The sequence below is a fragment of the Anarhichas minor genome, unplaced genomic scaffold (genome assembly GCF_050575085.1).
Source record: "Anarhichas minor isolate MPS153535 unplaced genomic scaffold, ASM5057508v1 ptg000055l, whole genome shotgun sequence".
NCBI classification, from domain to species: Eukaryota; Metazoa; Chordata; class Actinopteri; order Perciformes; family Anarhichadidae; genus Anarhichas; species Anarhichas minor.
In genome coordinates, this window is record NW_027466501.1 from 5,553,156 (window position 1) to 5,572,211 (window position 19,056).

Here is a 19,056-nt window from a genome sequence, read left to right on the forward strand (position 1 = left end):
TCCCCACCTGGAGGGAGCAATCCACCGGTTTCCGGCAGAGAACCATGGCCTCAGATTTGGAGGTGCTAACTCTCATCCCCGCCGCTTCACACTCGGCTGCAAACCGCCCCAGTGAATGCTGGAGGTCACGATCCGAGGAGGCTAACAGGACCGCATCATCTGCAAACAGCAGAGAGGCGATCCCGAGATCCCCGAACCTGACGTTCTCCGCCCCCCGGCTGCGCCTAGATATCATGTCCATGAAAGTCACGAACAGGACCGGAATAAAGACACTTTACGCACAATTTAGGTGTATGTTCCCTTTAACTCTCGAGATGCAGGTAGCATGTTTTATACTTAATGTGAATATAATTCATACATTGTTGGCATCTTATTCTGAAAACAGGATGTTCGTCTGAAGAAACCGGATGTTGTCTCACGTTAATCTTTCCGCTACCTTTCAAAGTCCTTCGCTCGCTCCCGATCTGTGCAGTTTGAATGCGTTTACGGTGAATGTCAGCATATAGGTGCACTAACATGTGAGTGTCTGCTGAGTTGACCACGGAGATCTGAGTGTCTGCTGACTTTACCGCATCGATGTCCAGTAGTCTCCATTCCTCCACCGCTGCCAGTGAGCAATGGGCTTTCAAAATAAAAAAACGTGCTATAAAATAATTGTCGGCGTTAATTAATTAATGCGTTAACGCGTTAACTTGCCCAGCACTAATAATAATACGAATGAGTTTGCAAATATATTGTGCAAAATTATTTTTTCTAACAGGCAATTAAAATTAACAAAATATTGGTGGGGACAATTGTGTCTTTCCCAAACTTTGGTCGTGACTAGTCCCTATGGACCCTATGCAAACCTACGCCCACAGCTTTGTGTCCTGAGAATAAAAGAGCTGTCACAGATGTTACCCAGGATGTGCAAAGAGGCAGGGACACACGTGTTACACGCCACAGCTGAGAGCCTCTGGCATACAGAAGCCTTCTGGGACATCACGGCAGTGAGTGGACATCTTTATACAAACATACAGGCACCATGTGGTGAATCGTGATTTATAATGAGTCGCCAAACATCGTCTGAAAGCTCCCTAACAGGTAAGTGGAGAACATTCACGGAGACAAAGGAACCATGGAACAACGTGCTGTCATCAAACAGGTACATGTTCAGGTGTTGCTGAGCAACATTCCAGCTGCGGAACTATTTGTGTTGGTGGAATAGATGATTAGATGAACAAACACACCATGATCTGTTCTTATTGCAAACTAAAAAGGACTTAGTGGAGCATAAAAACATATTATCAGCAGCATGAACATCCAACACTGCAGACGTGAAGGAGCATCAGCTTCACGTGACTGAGTCTAGAGCTACATCTCTCTATATATATCTATACCTTTTGAAGCTGAAGTGTCCTTACTCTCAGCAGAGCTCTCTGTCCTGTCCTCACCGTTGGCCTCGTCTCCTTCCTCCTTCACCGTGGTCAGCTCCGGCTCGCTCTTATACAGCCGGTAGTCTGGAGCTTGCTGTGAGGAAGAGATTGCTCAGGGTCAGAATACACACTGAGCAGCAGCAGCCGGGCACACACACACACACACACACACGCACACGCACACGCACACGCACACACACACACGCACGCACGCATGCACACACGCACACTTGTGGACTTTAAGGAAAAGCAGGGTTGTCAGTGGTTCTTTGGTTGCCATACTCTATCTACATGGACGTCTAATGGCTCATGTTAGACTAAGTACAGAGTGAAGCTCTTTCACACATTAGAGCACCAACCAGCTATCGTTGGGTGAAGCCTTATTGAAATTGAATAGATTATTAGTAAGCTTTTTATTTGTAGTCTTTGAGTGTATCTTTGGGATGCTTGAAAACTCATGAAATTTTGCACATGCCTCACAAAACACATATCTGATTTGGCTCTTGAGCTCTGGCGTGTCTCAAGCACCCCGTAACATTTTTCAGAGTCGAAGCCCCACCATTTACTGTCCCGTGGCTGTATGGAATGTGTATGTAACATGTGTGCTTGGAAGTAAAACATATACCCAACAGGAAGTCAGCCATTTCATTTCATGTGCAATTTTAGGCCTTTTTTTGCTTCTTACAGGCACTGCACTTTAAAGAGGTCCTCTTACAGAATTCATTAGATCTACTTCAGGACAATCCACAGACCTTCACAATGCAAAGTTAACAAACTCTCGAGTTTTCATGGAACGATCTTGCCGTGGAATGGCAGCCATTTTGCGCAATTCCCCATGAAACAGGAAGTTGTCCAGTGTCCAACTTTGTCCAGTCTGCCCGCCGGTGAACCTGACAGGCGGGAAGGTGTGAGGGGCCGATCATCACTGCTTAATTCAGTGTGGCTTTGTGCACACTGGGCTTATTATTCTTATTTCTTATTGCTGTGATGGGTGAAAACCTTGTATCGACCAAATGTCAACTTTTCAGAATCAGAGAAAGTGCTTCATGAGCTATTGAGGCTGAAGAATTTTCTCAGCCAAGAGAGTACAAAGAGAGTTTATGACAGATTAGGACCACTGTAAGAGAGAAAGATCTCGCCATTTCAAGAGAAATGTCTTTATGAGATAGTCGTCATTTTACCAGAAAAGTTATATTTCAAGATAAAAGTTGTAACTTAACAAGAAAAATCTTTAACATTTTATAACAATTGTCATTTTATTGGAAAGACTTCCTGAAAAGTTTATATTATTTTGACAGTTAGTTTTACATGGAAAAGTTGTATTTCAGCATTTATTTATGAATATCCCTTACATTGGGTCTTTATACTCTGTGACCCTAAACAGCATACGCGGTTACAGATAATGGATGGATGGTTCTTTATAGCACCAATAAGTGCCATTGCAGTAGTACAGGAATAATGGGGAGTTCTCTGGTGCTATAAAAAGTATTTTTCAATGAGCACACTCAAAGTAGAAGGCAAGACAGACTCAACACACCAGTGTAAACCTATACAATCAAACATCACCCTCATAAGAATGGAATTCCACAAATAGATCCATGTATGGACCAGAATGGGTCTGACCATGACAGTGACGGCTGAATGGAGCATGGGTTGAAGGGGTAAAAAGCAAAACAACACTGAAATGACTTGCATGTATCCAGAATGGCGCTTGTTTAGGAATGAGTCTCCTCCGTGTCTATCAGGTCAGCCTTTAGGGTGGATTGGAAAGGTGAAGATGATACACATGGATGTAAAAATGGTTGTGAGCCCACAGGATCTTCGGGGTGCTAATGGCTGGCGGTCACAGTGAAGCAGAGATGTGGACGGAGGGAGCAGACATGGGAGGTTATGAAGGTTCTCAGTGGCTCTTACGCTGTGCACGCCGTTCCTGGCGCTGCCCTTGCGATCCTCGGGACGGTGCATGTGGGGGGGCAGGCGGCCGCCGGGGTGCGAGTGGTGGGGGGGCACGTGAGGGGGGTGCTCTGATGAGTCGTAGTACTGGGGGAGGGGCGGGCGGGGGGGCACGCTGTCGCCCTCCTTGAGAGAACTGAGTGGCAGCCGCGTCACTGCCTGTTGACAGTTAACACAGCTGGTCTCATCTAAGGAAATCATCGGCTCTTACTGGACCGTACTTATGCTGATGAGTTGGGATCAGAACAGCTGCTGCTGCTGCTGGAACTAAAACAGTAAAGTTGTGAGCTGTAAAACCAAAACAATGATCTGAAAGATGCTTCGTAGAGCTGAAGGGAGCTGCAGAGAGTAATGTCTGCATGTCTGTACCAAACACAAACAGAAAGACCAGCGGTACAGCACAGAGCCATTACCTGAGCTCAATAGGTAATGGGCAACGATGGGCACCATACAAAGGTCATCATGAATTTGTTTGTTTATTTGAATAAAAATAAAATTTGCTGCATTACCAACTGCCTGTATTTGGCAAAAAGGTCACTTTGATAGATTAGTTACGTCAAGCACGTTTTCAGATTCATATCTTACTGAATTAAAGTGAAACCAGCGGCTGCCTGGTCAGATGGAAATCAATGGAAACAGTCTGGTTAGAGGCTGAACTGCATGTTGATGTCTCAGGACCTGTAAATTAAATCTCATCTAATCTGGTATGGGTCTTGTATATCGTGTTAAATAACACACAACTAGTAACTAACTGACTACTGGCCGTGTGCTGCATGCTAACCCTTGAGCAAACAGACTGTTAGCCTGCCAGCAGGTGTCTCTCAGACAGCCGGCTTTATGGTGTTGGTTGCTAACCCTACCAAGACTACAGACTCATTCTGTCTTCAAAATGACTAAACACATGAAAGCTGAGTGTGGTGTACTGTGCTGAGTGTGCTGGGCGCTGCCTCACCTCATCCTTCTGTAGACTGGAGAGTGGTTTGGAACCAGGTAAACCTGCTGAATATGGGGATATGGAGAAAAGAACTTTAACATTTTCTACGATAAAAGACACCCGAGAAAGCATTTGTAGTCACATGCTTATGTAAAGCAAATCATCAGATAAATATGAAGTTAATCTGAGAATGTGACTTAAAGGAACAGTGTGTAGGATTTGGGGGGATTTATTGCCAGAAATGGAATGTAATATGTAATATTCATAACTATGTTTTCATTTGTGCATAATCAACTGAAACTAATTGTTGCGTTTTCGTTAACTTAGAATGAGTCATTTATATCTTCATACGAAGTCCGTTACTTTGAACTGCCATGTTTCTACAGTAGCCCAGAACTGACAAACCAGACAGCGACTCTAGAGGGAGACCTTCATGGTGTTACGTTACCCGAAGACCACCGTGGTTCTCTACACGCTAGGAAAGGGAGGGGTAATAAGTCAGATGAAATTTGCAACCTCACAACTAGATACCACTAAATCCAACACACTGCTCCTTTAGGTGTTACTGGGGACTCTCACTGCTGTCTGTGCTCCGCTGTGGCTTGTTTTTGGCCAGAGCCTCCATCACGTCCTGGATCCTCCACAGCTCCTTCTGGATCTGGATGTGCCGCTGGCTAGGAGGTTCTGTCTGAGGACACACACACACACACACACAGATATAAATGCTGTTAAAACCTTGATCACCCCCCGAAGGTGTGTGTGAGTGTGTGTATGTGTTACCTGTGGGCTGCCCAGGGCCTCTAGCTGCTCCAGCAGGTTGGACTTGGCCAGAGTGACATCTGCCCCCATTTTGTCGTACTCCCTCCAGGAACGCTCCAACTCCTGGAACCAGGACACCAGCCAACAGGAGGGTCATTAGACTCTGTGTGTGTGTGTGTGTGTGTGTGTGTGTGTGTGTGTGCCCAAACATCTACTTGGCAAAAGGAATTCTTGTACCTGGCTCCATACTTTCCATTTATCCCACTTATCTTGATATTTTAAATAAAGAGTTATTGGTGCTCAACACTGTGGCAAGAGATATGTACTCATTAAGCATCTCTCTCCTTGGAGTAAGCACCACACAGGTCAGAAAATCAGGGCATCACCAACGTGACAAAAAGTGCCTTTATCATCTCAAAGGTAAAGAAAAGGCAGGAATTTTCTAAAAAGCAATGCGCAGACTGATAAAAACAGTCTTCCCTCTAATCATAGTAGTGTGTGGTAGTGTCTGTATCTACAGAGACCCTGCCCTCTGCCTGGACTTTCTCTTTTCTTCTTATGTGGCCGTGTTCGGGACGTTTCAGGGTGTCAGCAAAGAGCGCTTGTGGCCCACGTGGGGCTGTGACCCCAAGCCAATAATAGAGTGCAGGGCGAGCAGCTCGTTCAGGTCCATTTGTCACGCCCCTCTGCATCTGATACCGAGGCACAAGTCCCTCTGTAGTTCTGTCAGATACAAAGTGGCCGTGTTCAGGACGGGTTGTTTCACCGCTGTGTTGTCCTCTGCTCCTCTTCTCTGCCGTGTGCAGAGTAGCTGTGTGTCTGTTGATACAGAGGTACACACACCAGCAGAGCCTTTGTTGTGTGGAGGTGTGGGTGTGTTCATTGATGCTTCGGAACGTAAACAACGTGAAACAAACAGATTGGCTGCTTTGCTGTCACTAATGCAGCCCCCTCTCTTCATTCCCTCTACAGCTCGCTCGACCATCGCTGCTCTCTCTTTCCGTCGCTTGCTGCTCGTTGAGCCGAGGAGGAGTGGCCAAAGTTTTGCTATAATTCAAATGCTGTGTGTTTACAAACAGCAACCGACAAACGTAACGTATACTTTACATATAACCAGAGTAAGAAGCTCTATGTACTTACCCCAGGTCTTTGACCCTCTGGTTACATTTTCTGCACATAGTATCTTCTTTGGAATGAAATCAATTACTACTGACATTGTGACAAAATCAGGACTTTTCCCTGCACGAAAAAACATGCTGGATTTTGCATCCTGCACATGGTCAGTCACAAAAATGATCTACTTTTGCCAAAATGGCATCTTTCTATTAGCTTGTTGAACCCCATCTCCTGGAAGCTCCAAAGACCTACTGGTAGACTTGAAACTTGGATCACATAGGACTGATATCCTACTCTGAGGAGCTTGATAAATACGAGTCCAGCTATTTCTTGAGTTGCAGTTGTATTCAAAAAACACATTTTATGACCAAGAAATGGGGTAAACTGCCAGTGTTGGGTGTGTTGGTTGTGTTGGTGTGTTGGTGTTGGGTGTGTTGGTGTGTTGGGTGTGTTGGTGTGTGGGTGTGTTGGTGTGTTGGGTGTGTTAGTGTGTTGGGTGTGTTAGTGTGTTGGGTGTGTTGGTGTGTTGGGTGTGTTGGTGTTGGGTGTGTTGGGTGTGTTGGGTGTGTTGGTGTGTTGGGTGTGTTGGTGTTGGGTGTGTTAGTGTGTTGGGTGTGTTGGTGTTGGGTGTGTTAGTGTGTTGGTGTGTTGGGTGTGTTGGTGTTGGGTGTGTTGGTGTTGGGTGTGTTAGTGTGTTGGTGTGTGTGTGTGTTGGGTGTGTTGGGTGTGTTGGTGTTGGGTGTGTTAGTGTGTTTTGTGTGTTAGTGTGTTGGTGTGTGTGTGTTGGGTGTGTTAGTGTGTTGGGTGTGTTGGTGTTGGGTGTGTTAGTGTGTTGGTGTTGGGTGTGTTGGTGTTGGGTGTGCTCACAGTGGTGACTCTGGACAGCTCTCTGCAGGTGCTGAGTAGGCCGTTCTGCAGCACGTCTCTCTGCTGGACCAGGCTCTGTGAGGCTGCAGCATTAGAGCCGCTCTGTTCACTCAGCTCCTGACTGGCAGACAGCAGGGCCGTCTCAAGAGTGTGCTGCCACACAACACACACACACAAATACTTATTGTACACACAAGTCTACACAAAGACACAACAATGAATGCACACGCTGATGGCTGTACCTTCTCTCTGTGTAGCTGCTGCAGTTTCTCCTCCTGCATCCTCACCTCCTTGTCCTGCTCACACAGTCTGCTCAGCTTGGTCTGACACACACACACATACACACACAGACATGAACTACACTTCCTTTGAATGTTATCATCTATTTCACTGCAAGCTGGGCTGGTCTTACGTCTATGTCAGGCTCCTCTGTGCGCTGGATGAAGGAACCGTCTATGAAGTCGTCTGGACTGGTCTGAGTCGAGGAGGCGGACAGCAGGGGGCGACAACAACACATCTGTTAGGAGAGCTGAGAGATCCAGGCATGCTACTTCATGCAATTTGGGGAAAACAATGATCTGACATCTCTTTTTCCTTTTAACATAATTTCCCCTAATGCACTGAGGATGCAGTCTGTCAAAGTGTGTGTTAACCAATGACTATCACTAATCTTTCTGATAAAACACCAGAATTTGATGTGAATGATATAAATAAATGGTTATCTGTTCTCTTAGAGAGAAACTCTTCATGTGCTTTGGCCTGTTCATTCCAGAGGAGGAGCGTGAGGGGAAGATATCCACTGATCTGGTTGTCTTTCCCTTGAAGCTGATCACCCAGGTGTTACCGGGGATATTGTGGCTCAATATTATAATGTAGGGAGAGGTGGAGGGAGGTGTAGCCTGAGAGGACAGATGCACACAAATAATGATCAAATTAAGCTCCAAACTATTTCATATATTAATCAAACGCATAAGTGTAATTTCCCACTGGTGACTGGGAGGACATGTGAACCAAATCGGTTTTGTCTCCTCTGTTGTGACAGTTTCAGTCTGATTTACTCACTAAAATCCGAGTAAACACTGTCCTCTGACAAATATAATAATGGTATGATCAAATAATAAAACATGTAGATAAGTTCATCTACATTGCCTTCAAAATAAAGCTTCCAGGGCCTCCCACGTCCTCTCCCAGCCAGACAGGAAGCTTTGACCCAAATTAATTTTACAAAGCGCATTATCATGTTCTGTTGAGATGCACAGCGGAGGATCCTCTCAGAGGACAGATGGGCCCTTTAAAAAGCCACTGGAAGTCATCTTTGCACCCTGACACAGAAATGAACGAGCCACTGAATAGGCTGCTGACAGCACTGATAGAAGGAATGACATTGTTTCAAACTGCAGCTAAATGTTTTCACATCACATGCATCCACACCTCACATAACCTGGAGGAAGTCCAGAACTATGAAAATACAACAGTATCACAAAGGACTTTGCTTCAACGAAGAACCTTTTGAAGGCAGAGTTCAACATTGTGGGAAATACTGTATATATATTCATTGCTGCTGTTATTATTAGTAGTCATCATTTTCCCATCATTATTCTGCTTACTACTCTCATTATATGAATCATTTATGTCATACACATTGAATGTGCTCTGTTATGTTCATTCTGTACACATGACATCTATCACACTCCATCCTGATAGAGGATCCTCCTCTGTTGCTCTCTCTAAGGTATCTTCCTCTTTTATCCCTGTTAAAGGGTTTTTGGGGGAGTTCTTCCTGTTCTGATGTGAGGGTCAAAGGTCAGAGGATGTCGTATGTATACAGATTATAAAGCCCTCTGAGGCAAATATGTAATTTGTGATTTTGGGCTATAGTGAGATGAGAAAAGCTATCTAATGGTGTAAGTGTGAAGCTGGAGTTATGTGATTGTATTTTAGCTACGGAAGATTTAATGGGGGGGGGGGGGCAGAATCGTGAGTGTAACAGATGATTTAAGCATGAAGAAGAATTGTGCATCTACTTGTGAACAGCAACAGGGATTCTCCCTCTCCTAATGATCAGAGCTGCTTGTGCTCTGTTTGGCAGGGTGAGCACAAACTCCAGCTGAGAATTGAATTGAATTTCTTGCCAAATGATTTCATTTTTAATTAAGCCGTTGTGGAGTCGTTTTGAGATTTAAATACATTTTATATTGTTAAAGTAGTTACTGGCTAGAGCATAGCTTGTTCTCTTCCTGTTAGTCTGACACACTGATGTAGACTGTGGGTATCAGTCAGCCATTGGACATGTATTTCACATGGCTTTCTCCTCCCCTTCCTCTATGTTACTCAACCAGCCAGCATCCTCCCAACAGACGAGGCCCATGAGTAATGTAGGAGACGGTTTAGCTGAACTCGACAAGGCATAAATATGTAAATCACTAAATATTCACATGGTCCTTATAGAGAAGCAATATTTTCAAAAGCTGACTTTTGTGCTTGTGCGGACATTATCTTTGAAGAAGGACCCTGACGTCCACATGTGGGTTGCAGCTATTGCAGCTTGATAGGCAAACAGATCAAGGAAGGAAGAAACGAGCCGGTCCATGATCAGGATTACATGTTCAGATTCTGCTCTTACGAGTCCATCGCACTGACTAGCACACTGAGTAGTGCTCAGAATTAGTTTTGTGTCTCAAATCTTTTGTCGTTTATTTACTTCCACAGCACCACTAGTGTCTCTTTAATCCGTGCACAGACAGCAGTCAGTGCAGTGACTGTGGGCAGCGTCCTGGAGGCTTGTTGTCACAGTGAGGTTGCCATGTTCACTCCCATTGTACCTTTCCAGAGACTAACACCGTGGTGAAGGGTAAATGGTCAATGGACTGTACTTGTACAGTGCTTTTCTGTCTTTCCAACCACTCAAAGCATTCCCACCCATTCATACGAATAAAACGTTGCTTATAACACATTTTATAACACGTAACTTCCTCTTCACAAGAAATGACATTCTTATATTTCCGTTTCGTGGACAACCAAGATATTATTTGTTTTTCAACTTTGGTTATCTGTTTCCATCTGTTTCAGTCTTTATGCTAAGCTAGGCTAACCATGTCCAGACTCTCACTCTTGGAAAGAAAGTAAATGTGTATTTCTGAGAATGTTGAACTATTCATTTGAATAATGAAAAACAGTAGGATCATTGTTCTCCACAGCACATCTGAACATCCAGGCAATGTAAGCATTTCCAAAGTAATACCAACAATGACCAGTGCTGTATGGAGACAGACGGGGAGAGGAGGAATCGGAGTCTATGGAACATTAAGCCATAAGCCATACTCGCTTCAGCTCACATCGAACAGAAAGCAATGAGATGAGATGTACTCAACCAAAAAGAACTTCACAAACACTTGAAATAATGTTTTAAAGAATGTTTTCTGGTTAACAACTGCTTAATGAACAGACTGCCTGCATCCAAAGTGATGAAAGAAGAGGTTGAATGTGGAGGGGAAGACATGGAGACACTGGGCTACCGGGGCAAAGGTCTGGTTCGAGTCTGCTCCACTTCAGTCAGGTTCAAATGAAAGAGTTCATTTAGAAACAACAGGGACATCCTTTTAGGGGAAATACACCCCAAACCTCCTGCGCTTTTGATAGCTGAAAACTACATATGCGTTATACGGAGTTCTTCAGTCTAAGAACACTGCGATGTACTCGATGTTCAGCCTCAAAAACTCAAATTTTGTGTTTTCAAGTTGAATGTAAAATATAAGATTGTGATTAATGATGCTTTGACCCATCAACAGGGACATCCAGCAGGTCAAAAGACAAATGGACGGTCTTGACCCCGACTCAAACCAGAACCTGCCATGGACCTTACTTGCTGATAGAGTTGTGGCCTCGGTGCCGAGTTCTCGATCATAGTGTGAATCATGAAGATTAGAGGCTCATTCTCCTTCGTCTAGCGGAGCGCCGAGGAGAAAGAGGATACAATGGTGTGATAACATAGCAGCACGTGTTGCTTGAAGGATTCATGTCTGATATCCAGGAGCTGGAGAAGGACTAGCCCTCCTCTTCAGGAGAAAACTCAGGATAAACACCGCTCTGTAGGACACTTTACTGCTCAGTTACTATTGAACACTTACTGATCTAACATACGCCATGTTAAAAGGACCATTCCTGTGTTTTTGCATAAGCCAATTTATTACAAATACCTATAATCTAAATTGGTATTAAGCATTTTCAAAGCTCTGACTGGAAGTTGTGATAATATTTATTTAAGAAAAGGGTTTTGAAAATGATAAAATATTTGATTTGGAGTCAATGGATTGTTCCACTACCTTTAATGTACATAAACTGAACCTTCTCTTCAAATAGCCTCTTTGTACTTTGTGAAAATCTAATCATTTTAGCATCCAAGCTGCTAGCCGCTCCCTCCTACAGCCTGTCCAAGCCCATGAGCTTTTGAGAGCCGAGCAGTGGTTTACAATGATGCAGGAACAGTTCTAACCTACAGGCTAAAATCAACAGCACATGATCAGAGTTTGCCTCTGTGAACTGGAGACAGGTTGTGTTTTTCTTGCAATTAAGCTGCTCTGTCAATGTTAGTGAGATTCCAGTGGAAACATCCATACTCTTTCTAACATTAACAGTTTGGGCAGATAACAAATACGTGGAGTTGAGTTAAATAACTTGTTCAACCAGTGGCCTCACACCACCACAGTTCTGCTCCCTACGAAGCCTGCATTTAAACAGAATTCTGACATTTACATTTACTCCCCGGGACTTCTCTCAGTTTGTAGTCTTGGGTGTACAAGGCTGGCATTTGCAAACAATGAGAGCGATTGAGCATTGCTGCACATGGGTTCATACATAAGAGGCTGAGAGGAATGTTTAATACAGCTCCCAGCAGTGTGCAGTGTTGTGATTGGACTAACAACACGAGGTTCCACCCATGACTCCAATCAGCAGCTCTATCTGCAGTAATATCTTCCCTGCTCTGAAGATAAATCAACATGAGCTGAGGTCTGCAACCCGTTTCAAGTCTGCAAGATACTATTCATGGAACACTAAACTCAAATGAAAGTAATACCTTCCTGCAGGTTAGCTTATTTAATAAAGCATAACATGGTATGCATTGAAAATGGTAATAAAAGAGTTTCAATATGAAAACCATCAGTATGGTCCTCTATCTTTCCTAGATTAGCTAAATAAATGCATAATAAGATGACAGGCCTTTAGAAACTGTGCATAAGAGATGAGATTGACCCATAACTCGAGTATTATTAAAAGAGATAAAGAAAAAAAGATGCACCAGAAATAGAGACAGAAACAGAGATCATAAACCATAAAACATGCATGTACGTTTTCTAGAAACAATGTTAACAACGTTAAACAACAAATGTTAGTTTCCACTAAGGGTTAGAAAAGTTCCAGTGCTTCACAAAATGTTCTGGATCTGGAAACGTTTAGTATTTTGGACTTCGTAGAGACGGAGACAGACAGGAGCTCAGAAGTCCTCACCTGGCTGTCCAGGTAAATAAGGTTCCTTTGGAGGTGATGAGATAGAACATCAGTCTGCAGACGCCACAGAGGAAGGAAGAGAGGAAGCAGGAAGAGTGACAGGAGAGGATGGAACAAGGGAGTCAATGGCACATATCAACAGGAAGGAAGAGATGACATATTTCATTATCTATCATTGTTTACTTATTCTTCAGTAAGAATAAACTTCAGCAACATGTTTTAGTTGCCTAACCTTAGCTATAGATTATTTGTCAACAACAACAAACTATAACCATAGTATAGTTGCCATGCACTGATATTGTAGAAAGAAAGGGTTGGCATTGAACGGTTATCCGTGTTCAGTGTGGTGATAGCAGGGTTACACCAGCTGGTTACATAAGATGCAAAAGAGATTGCTTCCAGCATTGCTAGACTTTTAGCTGTGGTGAGCACCATGAGTGAAGAACAGCAGGCTGAGAGAGGTCATAGCTCTGTGGAGAAGATGCAGCTGGATTCTCCTAATATGGTATTTTGTTGCTACCAGGACATGGAGGGCTGGCCCAATCCTTCAGTACATATTTATAGCCAACAAAAACCCAGAACTAATGTGAAGATGATGTCACTGTTCACTTCAGTCCAGTAAGTTGAGAAAATAGATGACTTTACAGTAATGCAACCTTTAACAGCAACAATATCCCAAATGGTACAGATATATATTACATTGGTTAGCTTCTATCAAAGGCATATGGTAAAGCTGTCAGCAGTTAGCTTATATTCTGCAACATAAATTATGAAATTGACTGAATTTCAAGCATTCAGTCCAAGACACGTGGCAGCATGCTGCACTGCTGGTATAGCAGACAAACTGCACACCTGCTGTACATGCATTACAGATGAACTTACTCAATATAAGCTACCTTAGACCTGATCAGGTTGAAGCATTAACACAGAGCCCGCTCATGATGTACATGTTGTTTGATACTTCCGCTCCTCTTCATGCTCTCCTGAACCACAACCGCACAGACCACATGTGTGGACAGGAGTAGTGCCCACGTACAAAAACACACATGCTCAAACACACACATATACAGGTGCAAAAGAAAGCCCAGAGATCAATAATTCTCTAAAATGAAATTGAATTTGGCGTGTTCTGATAGCAAAATGTTAGATTTGACTCTAAAATATCCCAAAATACAACATTGCCTACAACTGGTCAAACATGTCATGTGCCTGTGCTGTCTATATACTATCAGGTTAGTACCTGATGTGCTGTCTATATACTATCAGGTTAGTACCTGATGTGCTGTCTATACACTATCAGGTTAGTACCTGATGTGATGTCTGTACACTATCAGGTTAGTACCTGATGTGATGTCTATATACTATCAGGTTAGTACCTGATGTGATGTCTGTACACTATCAGGTTAGTACCTGATGTGATGTCTATATACTATCAGGTTAGTACCTGATGTGATGTCTGTACACTATCAGGTTAGTACCTGATGTGATGTCTGTACACTATCAGGTTAGTACCTGATGTGATGTCTATATACTATCAGGTTAGTACCTGATGTGATGTCTATATACTATCAGGTTAGTACCTGATGTGATGTCTATATACTATCAGGTTAGTACCTGATGTGATGTCTATATACTATCAGGTTAGTACCTGATGTGATGTCTATATACTATCAGGTTAGTACCTGATGTGATGTCTGTACACTATCAGGTTAGTACCTGATGTGATGTCTGTATACTATCAGGTTAGTACCTGATGTGATGTCTGTACACTATCAGGTTAGTACCAGATGTGATGTCTATATACTATCAGGTTAGTACCTGATGTGATGTCTGTACACTATCAGGTTAGTACCTGATGTGATGTCTATATACTATCAGGTTAGTACCTGATGTGATGTCTGTACACTATCAGGTTAGTACCTGATGTGATGCCTTAGTAAACGGGTGAATGTGTGAGGTGCTGAAGGTCACCTTACTGCCAGTTATTTAGGGATCCCAGTTCCCCTGCTCTGTTGCTACGGTTACTTCTCACTGCACCGTTGACCTGAGGACCTCCAACATACATCCAGGTGAGTCTTGTTGATCGGCTCACAATGATGCTCTAAGATTTTGACCTGCCAGCTCCTCCTCACTGGCAGGTGACATGACATTTTCGTCTGGTAACACAACCATTATGCTGCGTTCACACCAAACGCGGCGCGAATTATTCGCGCGAGTAGATTACATACAAAGTCTATGCACAGATGCGATGAGACTGACGCGGCGCGAATTAGCCAAATCGCCCCAAACGCGTGAGTTGAAATTTTTCAACTTCGGCGAAATATTCGTATTACGCCCCAGCGCGATAGCCTATCAGCGTTGAGTTGCTTCCCCTGTCATCACTGACTTCCTGCCGTTGTTGAATCAGGAAATAAATACTGTAGCCGTCTGTGTTCACCCAGAGGTCTACGATACCTCATATCAATAGAGACCGGACCAAACTATGTGTATAAATGTGTGTGTGTAAACCATATGGTACAAACAATGAATAGACGCTGCTGTATTTACGTCTACATGACGTTATTGTGAGTGTTGGTGGAGCTGCTACAATGTTAGCATAGCCTAGCACCGCTCCATCCGCTCCATTGAGAAGACAAGTAGCCTACAAATCGGCATCATTACGTAGTTATTTCGGAGTCCCTTTTTGTCGGTTTATTGCCGTTAAATCACATCCAAATCAGTTTATTTTATGTTCATACAGCTGTAGTAAACAGCGACGTGTGGCTTGCTAGACACAGTGAATACAGCTCGATAAAATCCACGGAGCTCCTTTGGACAATATTATGAACCAGACATGACGACGTTTAGTTTCCCGGGATATCTGTGACTTCCACAACACGTACTAAGCAGGAATAGAGGTTCTTTTTTTCATGGTTAATGGCGGACAGTTGAACGGCTTTCGTCCCCTCTCCGGCGCGTCCAGCGCGATTCGCGCGAATGTACACAAATAGTCCCCAGCGAGACCGGCGGCGTGATTAACGCGAATATGCAGCGCGATGAATTCGCGCCGCGTTCGGTGTGAACACGGCATTAGTCTTTGTTGTTGGCTGGAGCGGTGATGTTTTAGTGTTTTAATAGAATCTTAACTTCTATGGTAGTTGGTCCTCCATGTCCCCGAGGAAAATTCCCACGGTATGTTTATGTTCCTGTCATATTTTTCTGTATTATTGTTGTGGTTATATTTTGAGATTGCACCACATGTTCTGTGGTACTTAACCATAAATCCATTTGTCTTCCAGTGTGTTGGACCAACTGTTTTACAGCTCATTAACATTAACATCAAACCACATTTCATGGCAATTCTTCTAAAAATGTCGACTTGTTTGTGATCAGCAGACCTTCAGAGTCAGAAGGATCCATCGTCTGGTAAACATGAATGACGGAACCACATTCTGTGCCAATGTCTCCTGTAGAAGCTATTTCACTGTTTAATTATTCAACTTGCTAATGACATCTTTTTTGAGTCTGTACAAAATCTCTTGACGATACATCCAGCAGTTGTTGAGATTTTTCCGTCTGGACCATATTGACGGACCATTCGTCTTTAATCACCAACACAAACAGAAATAGCTCACAGAATCTCTCAGAACACACCGAAAGCAATTTCATTTGGAGATAACTAACAGTCTCATGCAAAGAAGCTCCCCTTGCAAATACACATAAACACACAGAATAATACTAATAACAATGAACTGCCTGGTTGGGAAAGCACCAATGTGTACATGCATGTACTACCCACACGTAGTGTACAGACTCAGTGCTGACCTTAGCGTTGGGCCCCTCCAAACCCAGGGCCATTAGCTGAGCTACTGTGTGCTCCCGCAGGCTGTTGAGCTCCGCCTGCTGCCGGCGGAGCTTGATCAGGAGCAGAGTCAGCTCCTCGGGCTGCACAGAGCAACACACAGAGGAGAGAGGAAGAGCTGCCACACTGACGACATCAACAACACCCGTCCACTGATTGAAATCAAACATGATGCAGTGACTCGGACCACCTTTAAGAGGAGAGGAACTACTTCAACTGATGATCAATTCTCCAGTTCTAACCATTTAAACCCATTATTTTCAATCTGGAGGCAGAAGTATATTTCACGCTGATGAGTATGTTGCTTCTGTAGACAGGTCAACCCCAGCCTCACATTTCCTCTTTTTACATCTAGTTTAATCAGTTATTTTTATAATTAGTTATTCATTCAGGAAAGCTCATTGAGATCAGGATCTCTTTTGAGAGAGAGGCCTGAGAACAAATGACATAAACACAAGAAACAGAAACCTCAGCATGCACCATCAGACAGCCCTTCCATGCAAGGTGGTGTCTAAGTTCTAGGCTTTAAAAGACACCACTTCAAAGGAGGCTTGGGACTGACATAGACATAGATGTGACGCTTGGTTTGAAATATTCATGACAGTTATCTGTGTTGCTAATACAGTTCAAAACTTCATTCTTAGCCATAGGGGACAAAAAGAATCCACAACTGACATACCAATGCTTTATGAAGCTGCTCTGGCTAACAAGCGAGCATTACCTATTTACTATACAGCAGGTACAGAGCAACGGTAGCATCAACTCTTTCAAACTTAGCTGTATTGTGCTGGCCATGTATATATATAGTGTACATTTATCAGAGCATGCCTGAGGTAATACTGAACCAAATGAAAGTACAGTAAAGCTGTAAGACTAAAACAATAAGCTAAAAAAGGCTGAAAAGCTCAGAAGAACTGCAGAGTCGGGATAATTCCCACTAGCTGCATCATTGCAAGTTAACCCTTTCTCATTACAGTTCGTCATTTGATTCATGGGTGATTTTTGTTTAGTTTGTTTCCTGTTTTATTTTGAAGTTCCCCACCTCTTGTGTGTTCACTTCACTTCACTTCCTGCCTTTGTGTGTTTTCCCACCTGTGTGATTGTCTGCCCCGCCCATGATTGAATCACCTGCACCTCCCCAGTGTATTTAAACCCTGTGTTCCCCTGTCTGTGTTGGTTCGTCTGCTCTGCTTTCATCCCTGCCGTGTTCCCTGTTAAGTAAGTTTGGTTGTTTTGGATTTTTTAGTTATTAAAATCACCATTCATATCTTCTGCTCCCTGTGTCTCACTGCTACCTTTTGCCCCCCACAGTGATGGTTGTGACAGATATTACAAACATTGATTAGTGACTTTAAGCTGCATTTATCAACATCTTCATATTAACAATGGCTCAAATGACAGCAGCCCTCCAGAGCTTTTTAGTCTCATCACTCTCACGAGGAGCGCCCAGCTAAAGATCCAGGGAGCTCCCTGAGGAGTTGATGAAGACCCAAACAAAGCTAAAAGGAGAGCGAGTAATGCACTTAACGTTTGCCTGGTGACCAAAACTTTGCTTCAAATGAATGATGATGTTGTTGCTGCTTTAAGGGAAAGGATTGTTTCTCCAAACAGACTGAAGAGAATAATACAGCTGGAATCTTAACCTTTACATGAAGGATGAAGGCACACGCTCTCATTTGACATGAGGCTAAGTGAGCTAGGAAATAAACTGCATCTGAGAGAATTCAATAGAATCTGTCCACTTGAGAGGAAATGTGGCAGCCTTTCATTGACCTCATGACTTTGCTACTGGCTACTGTCATCTACTTTCAATGTTATTGTCACTTTGAAAAAGAGTAACCGCGTACGCCAGTTCAGTTAAAGATGTATGGACGGACTGTCCACACAGACACGGGTCTCACCCACACACACAAATTACTGGGAAGTCTCTCATCAAACTGCAGACGCACTCGACTGCCGTCGAGGAATCACATTATTCACCGCTGGCTTCAAACAGAAATATCAGTCCTGGTCCTTGTCGTTGCTTACGAGTAAAGACCATTTTGTGTGTGCGTGTGTGTGTGTGTGTGCTGTCATTAGGAGACAATGACATTGTCAATAATTACATTGGTCCTGCTGAGACAAAGAGAAGAAAACATCATTTGATGGATGTGTGAGTGTTTGAATGTCAGCGATGGACGGCTGTGCCTGTTTTATGGGAAAATAATGTCAAAATTCTCTTGACTCTGTAAGAGTTTACTGAAACCAGGGACAGTGGATCTCACAGCATGAGTGTGAGGGGAGCAGAATAACACTCACCGTCTTGCCTTGCAGAGACTGTGGGGTGATGGACTGTGGAGGGAGCCCGACTGCGATGGATCGTCGGTCAGGTTGATAGCCGTACTGTGGGGAGGGGGTGAGATTGGAGTGGATTTAACTAAGAAGATTATTGAACTCATAATAATAATAAATGAATAACGTGCATAATGATTTGTAGTTAATTAGCTGATGCAAACATTGTCATGCCCTTTAACTGAATGTATCCACTAACAGAGAGGAACATGACTGCATCAAAAGAGACACATTATTAAAATGAGAAGGTAACATCATCATAACATCATCCTCTTATCTATTGGCCAACATCTGCTCTCTTTGTCAGCAGACACAGAACAATCATTGGACTCAAT

The 19,056-nt window shown here is 43.4% G+C and overlaps 1 protein-coding gene across 4 annotated transcripts in view; it reads right to left on the reverse strand.

The window, feature by feature from the left end:
- plekha5 (pleckstrin homology domain containing, family A member 5) overlaps positions 1-19,056 on the reverse strand; it is a 196,646-nt gene that overhangs the window by 12,068 nt on the left and 165,522 nt on the right. Inside the window, exons 13-24 of one of the 4 annotated variants that reach the window (XM_076076093.1) lie at positions 18,689-18,772; positions 16,354-16,473; positions 12,550-12,603; positions 10,907-10,987; positions 7,457-7,519; positions 7,287-7,367; positions 7,045-7,197; positions 5,083-5,184; positions 4,882-4,990; positions 4,321-4,367; positions 3,330-3,527; positions 1,380-1,509 (exon numbers count right to left, since the gene is read on the reverse strand). In XM_076076093.1, the coding sequence (XP_075932208.1) occupies positions 1,380-1,509; positions 3,330-3,527; positions 4,321-4,367; positions 4,882-4,990; positions 5,083-5,184; positions 7,045-7,197; positions 7,287-7,367; positions 7,457-7,519; positions 10,907-10,987; positions 12,550-12,603; positions 16,354-16,473; positions 18,689-18,772 (1,222 nt within the window). Of the gene's footprint in view, positions 1-1,379; positions 3,636-4,320; positions 4,368-4,881; positions 4,991-5,082; positions 5,185-7,044; positions 7,198-7,286; positions 7,368-7,456; positions 7,520-10,906; positions 10,988-12,549; positions 12,604-16,353; positions 16,474-18,688; positions 18,773-19,056 lie in introns of those variants that run through there. The other 3 variants (XM_076076088.1, XM_076076089.1, XM_076076090.1) reach the window with 3 other exon arrangements.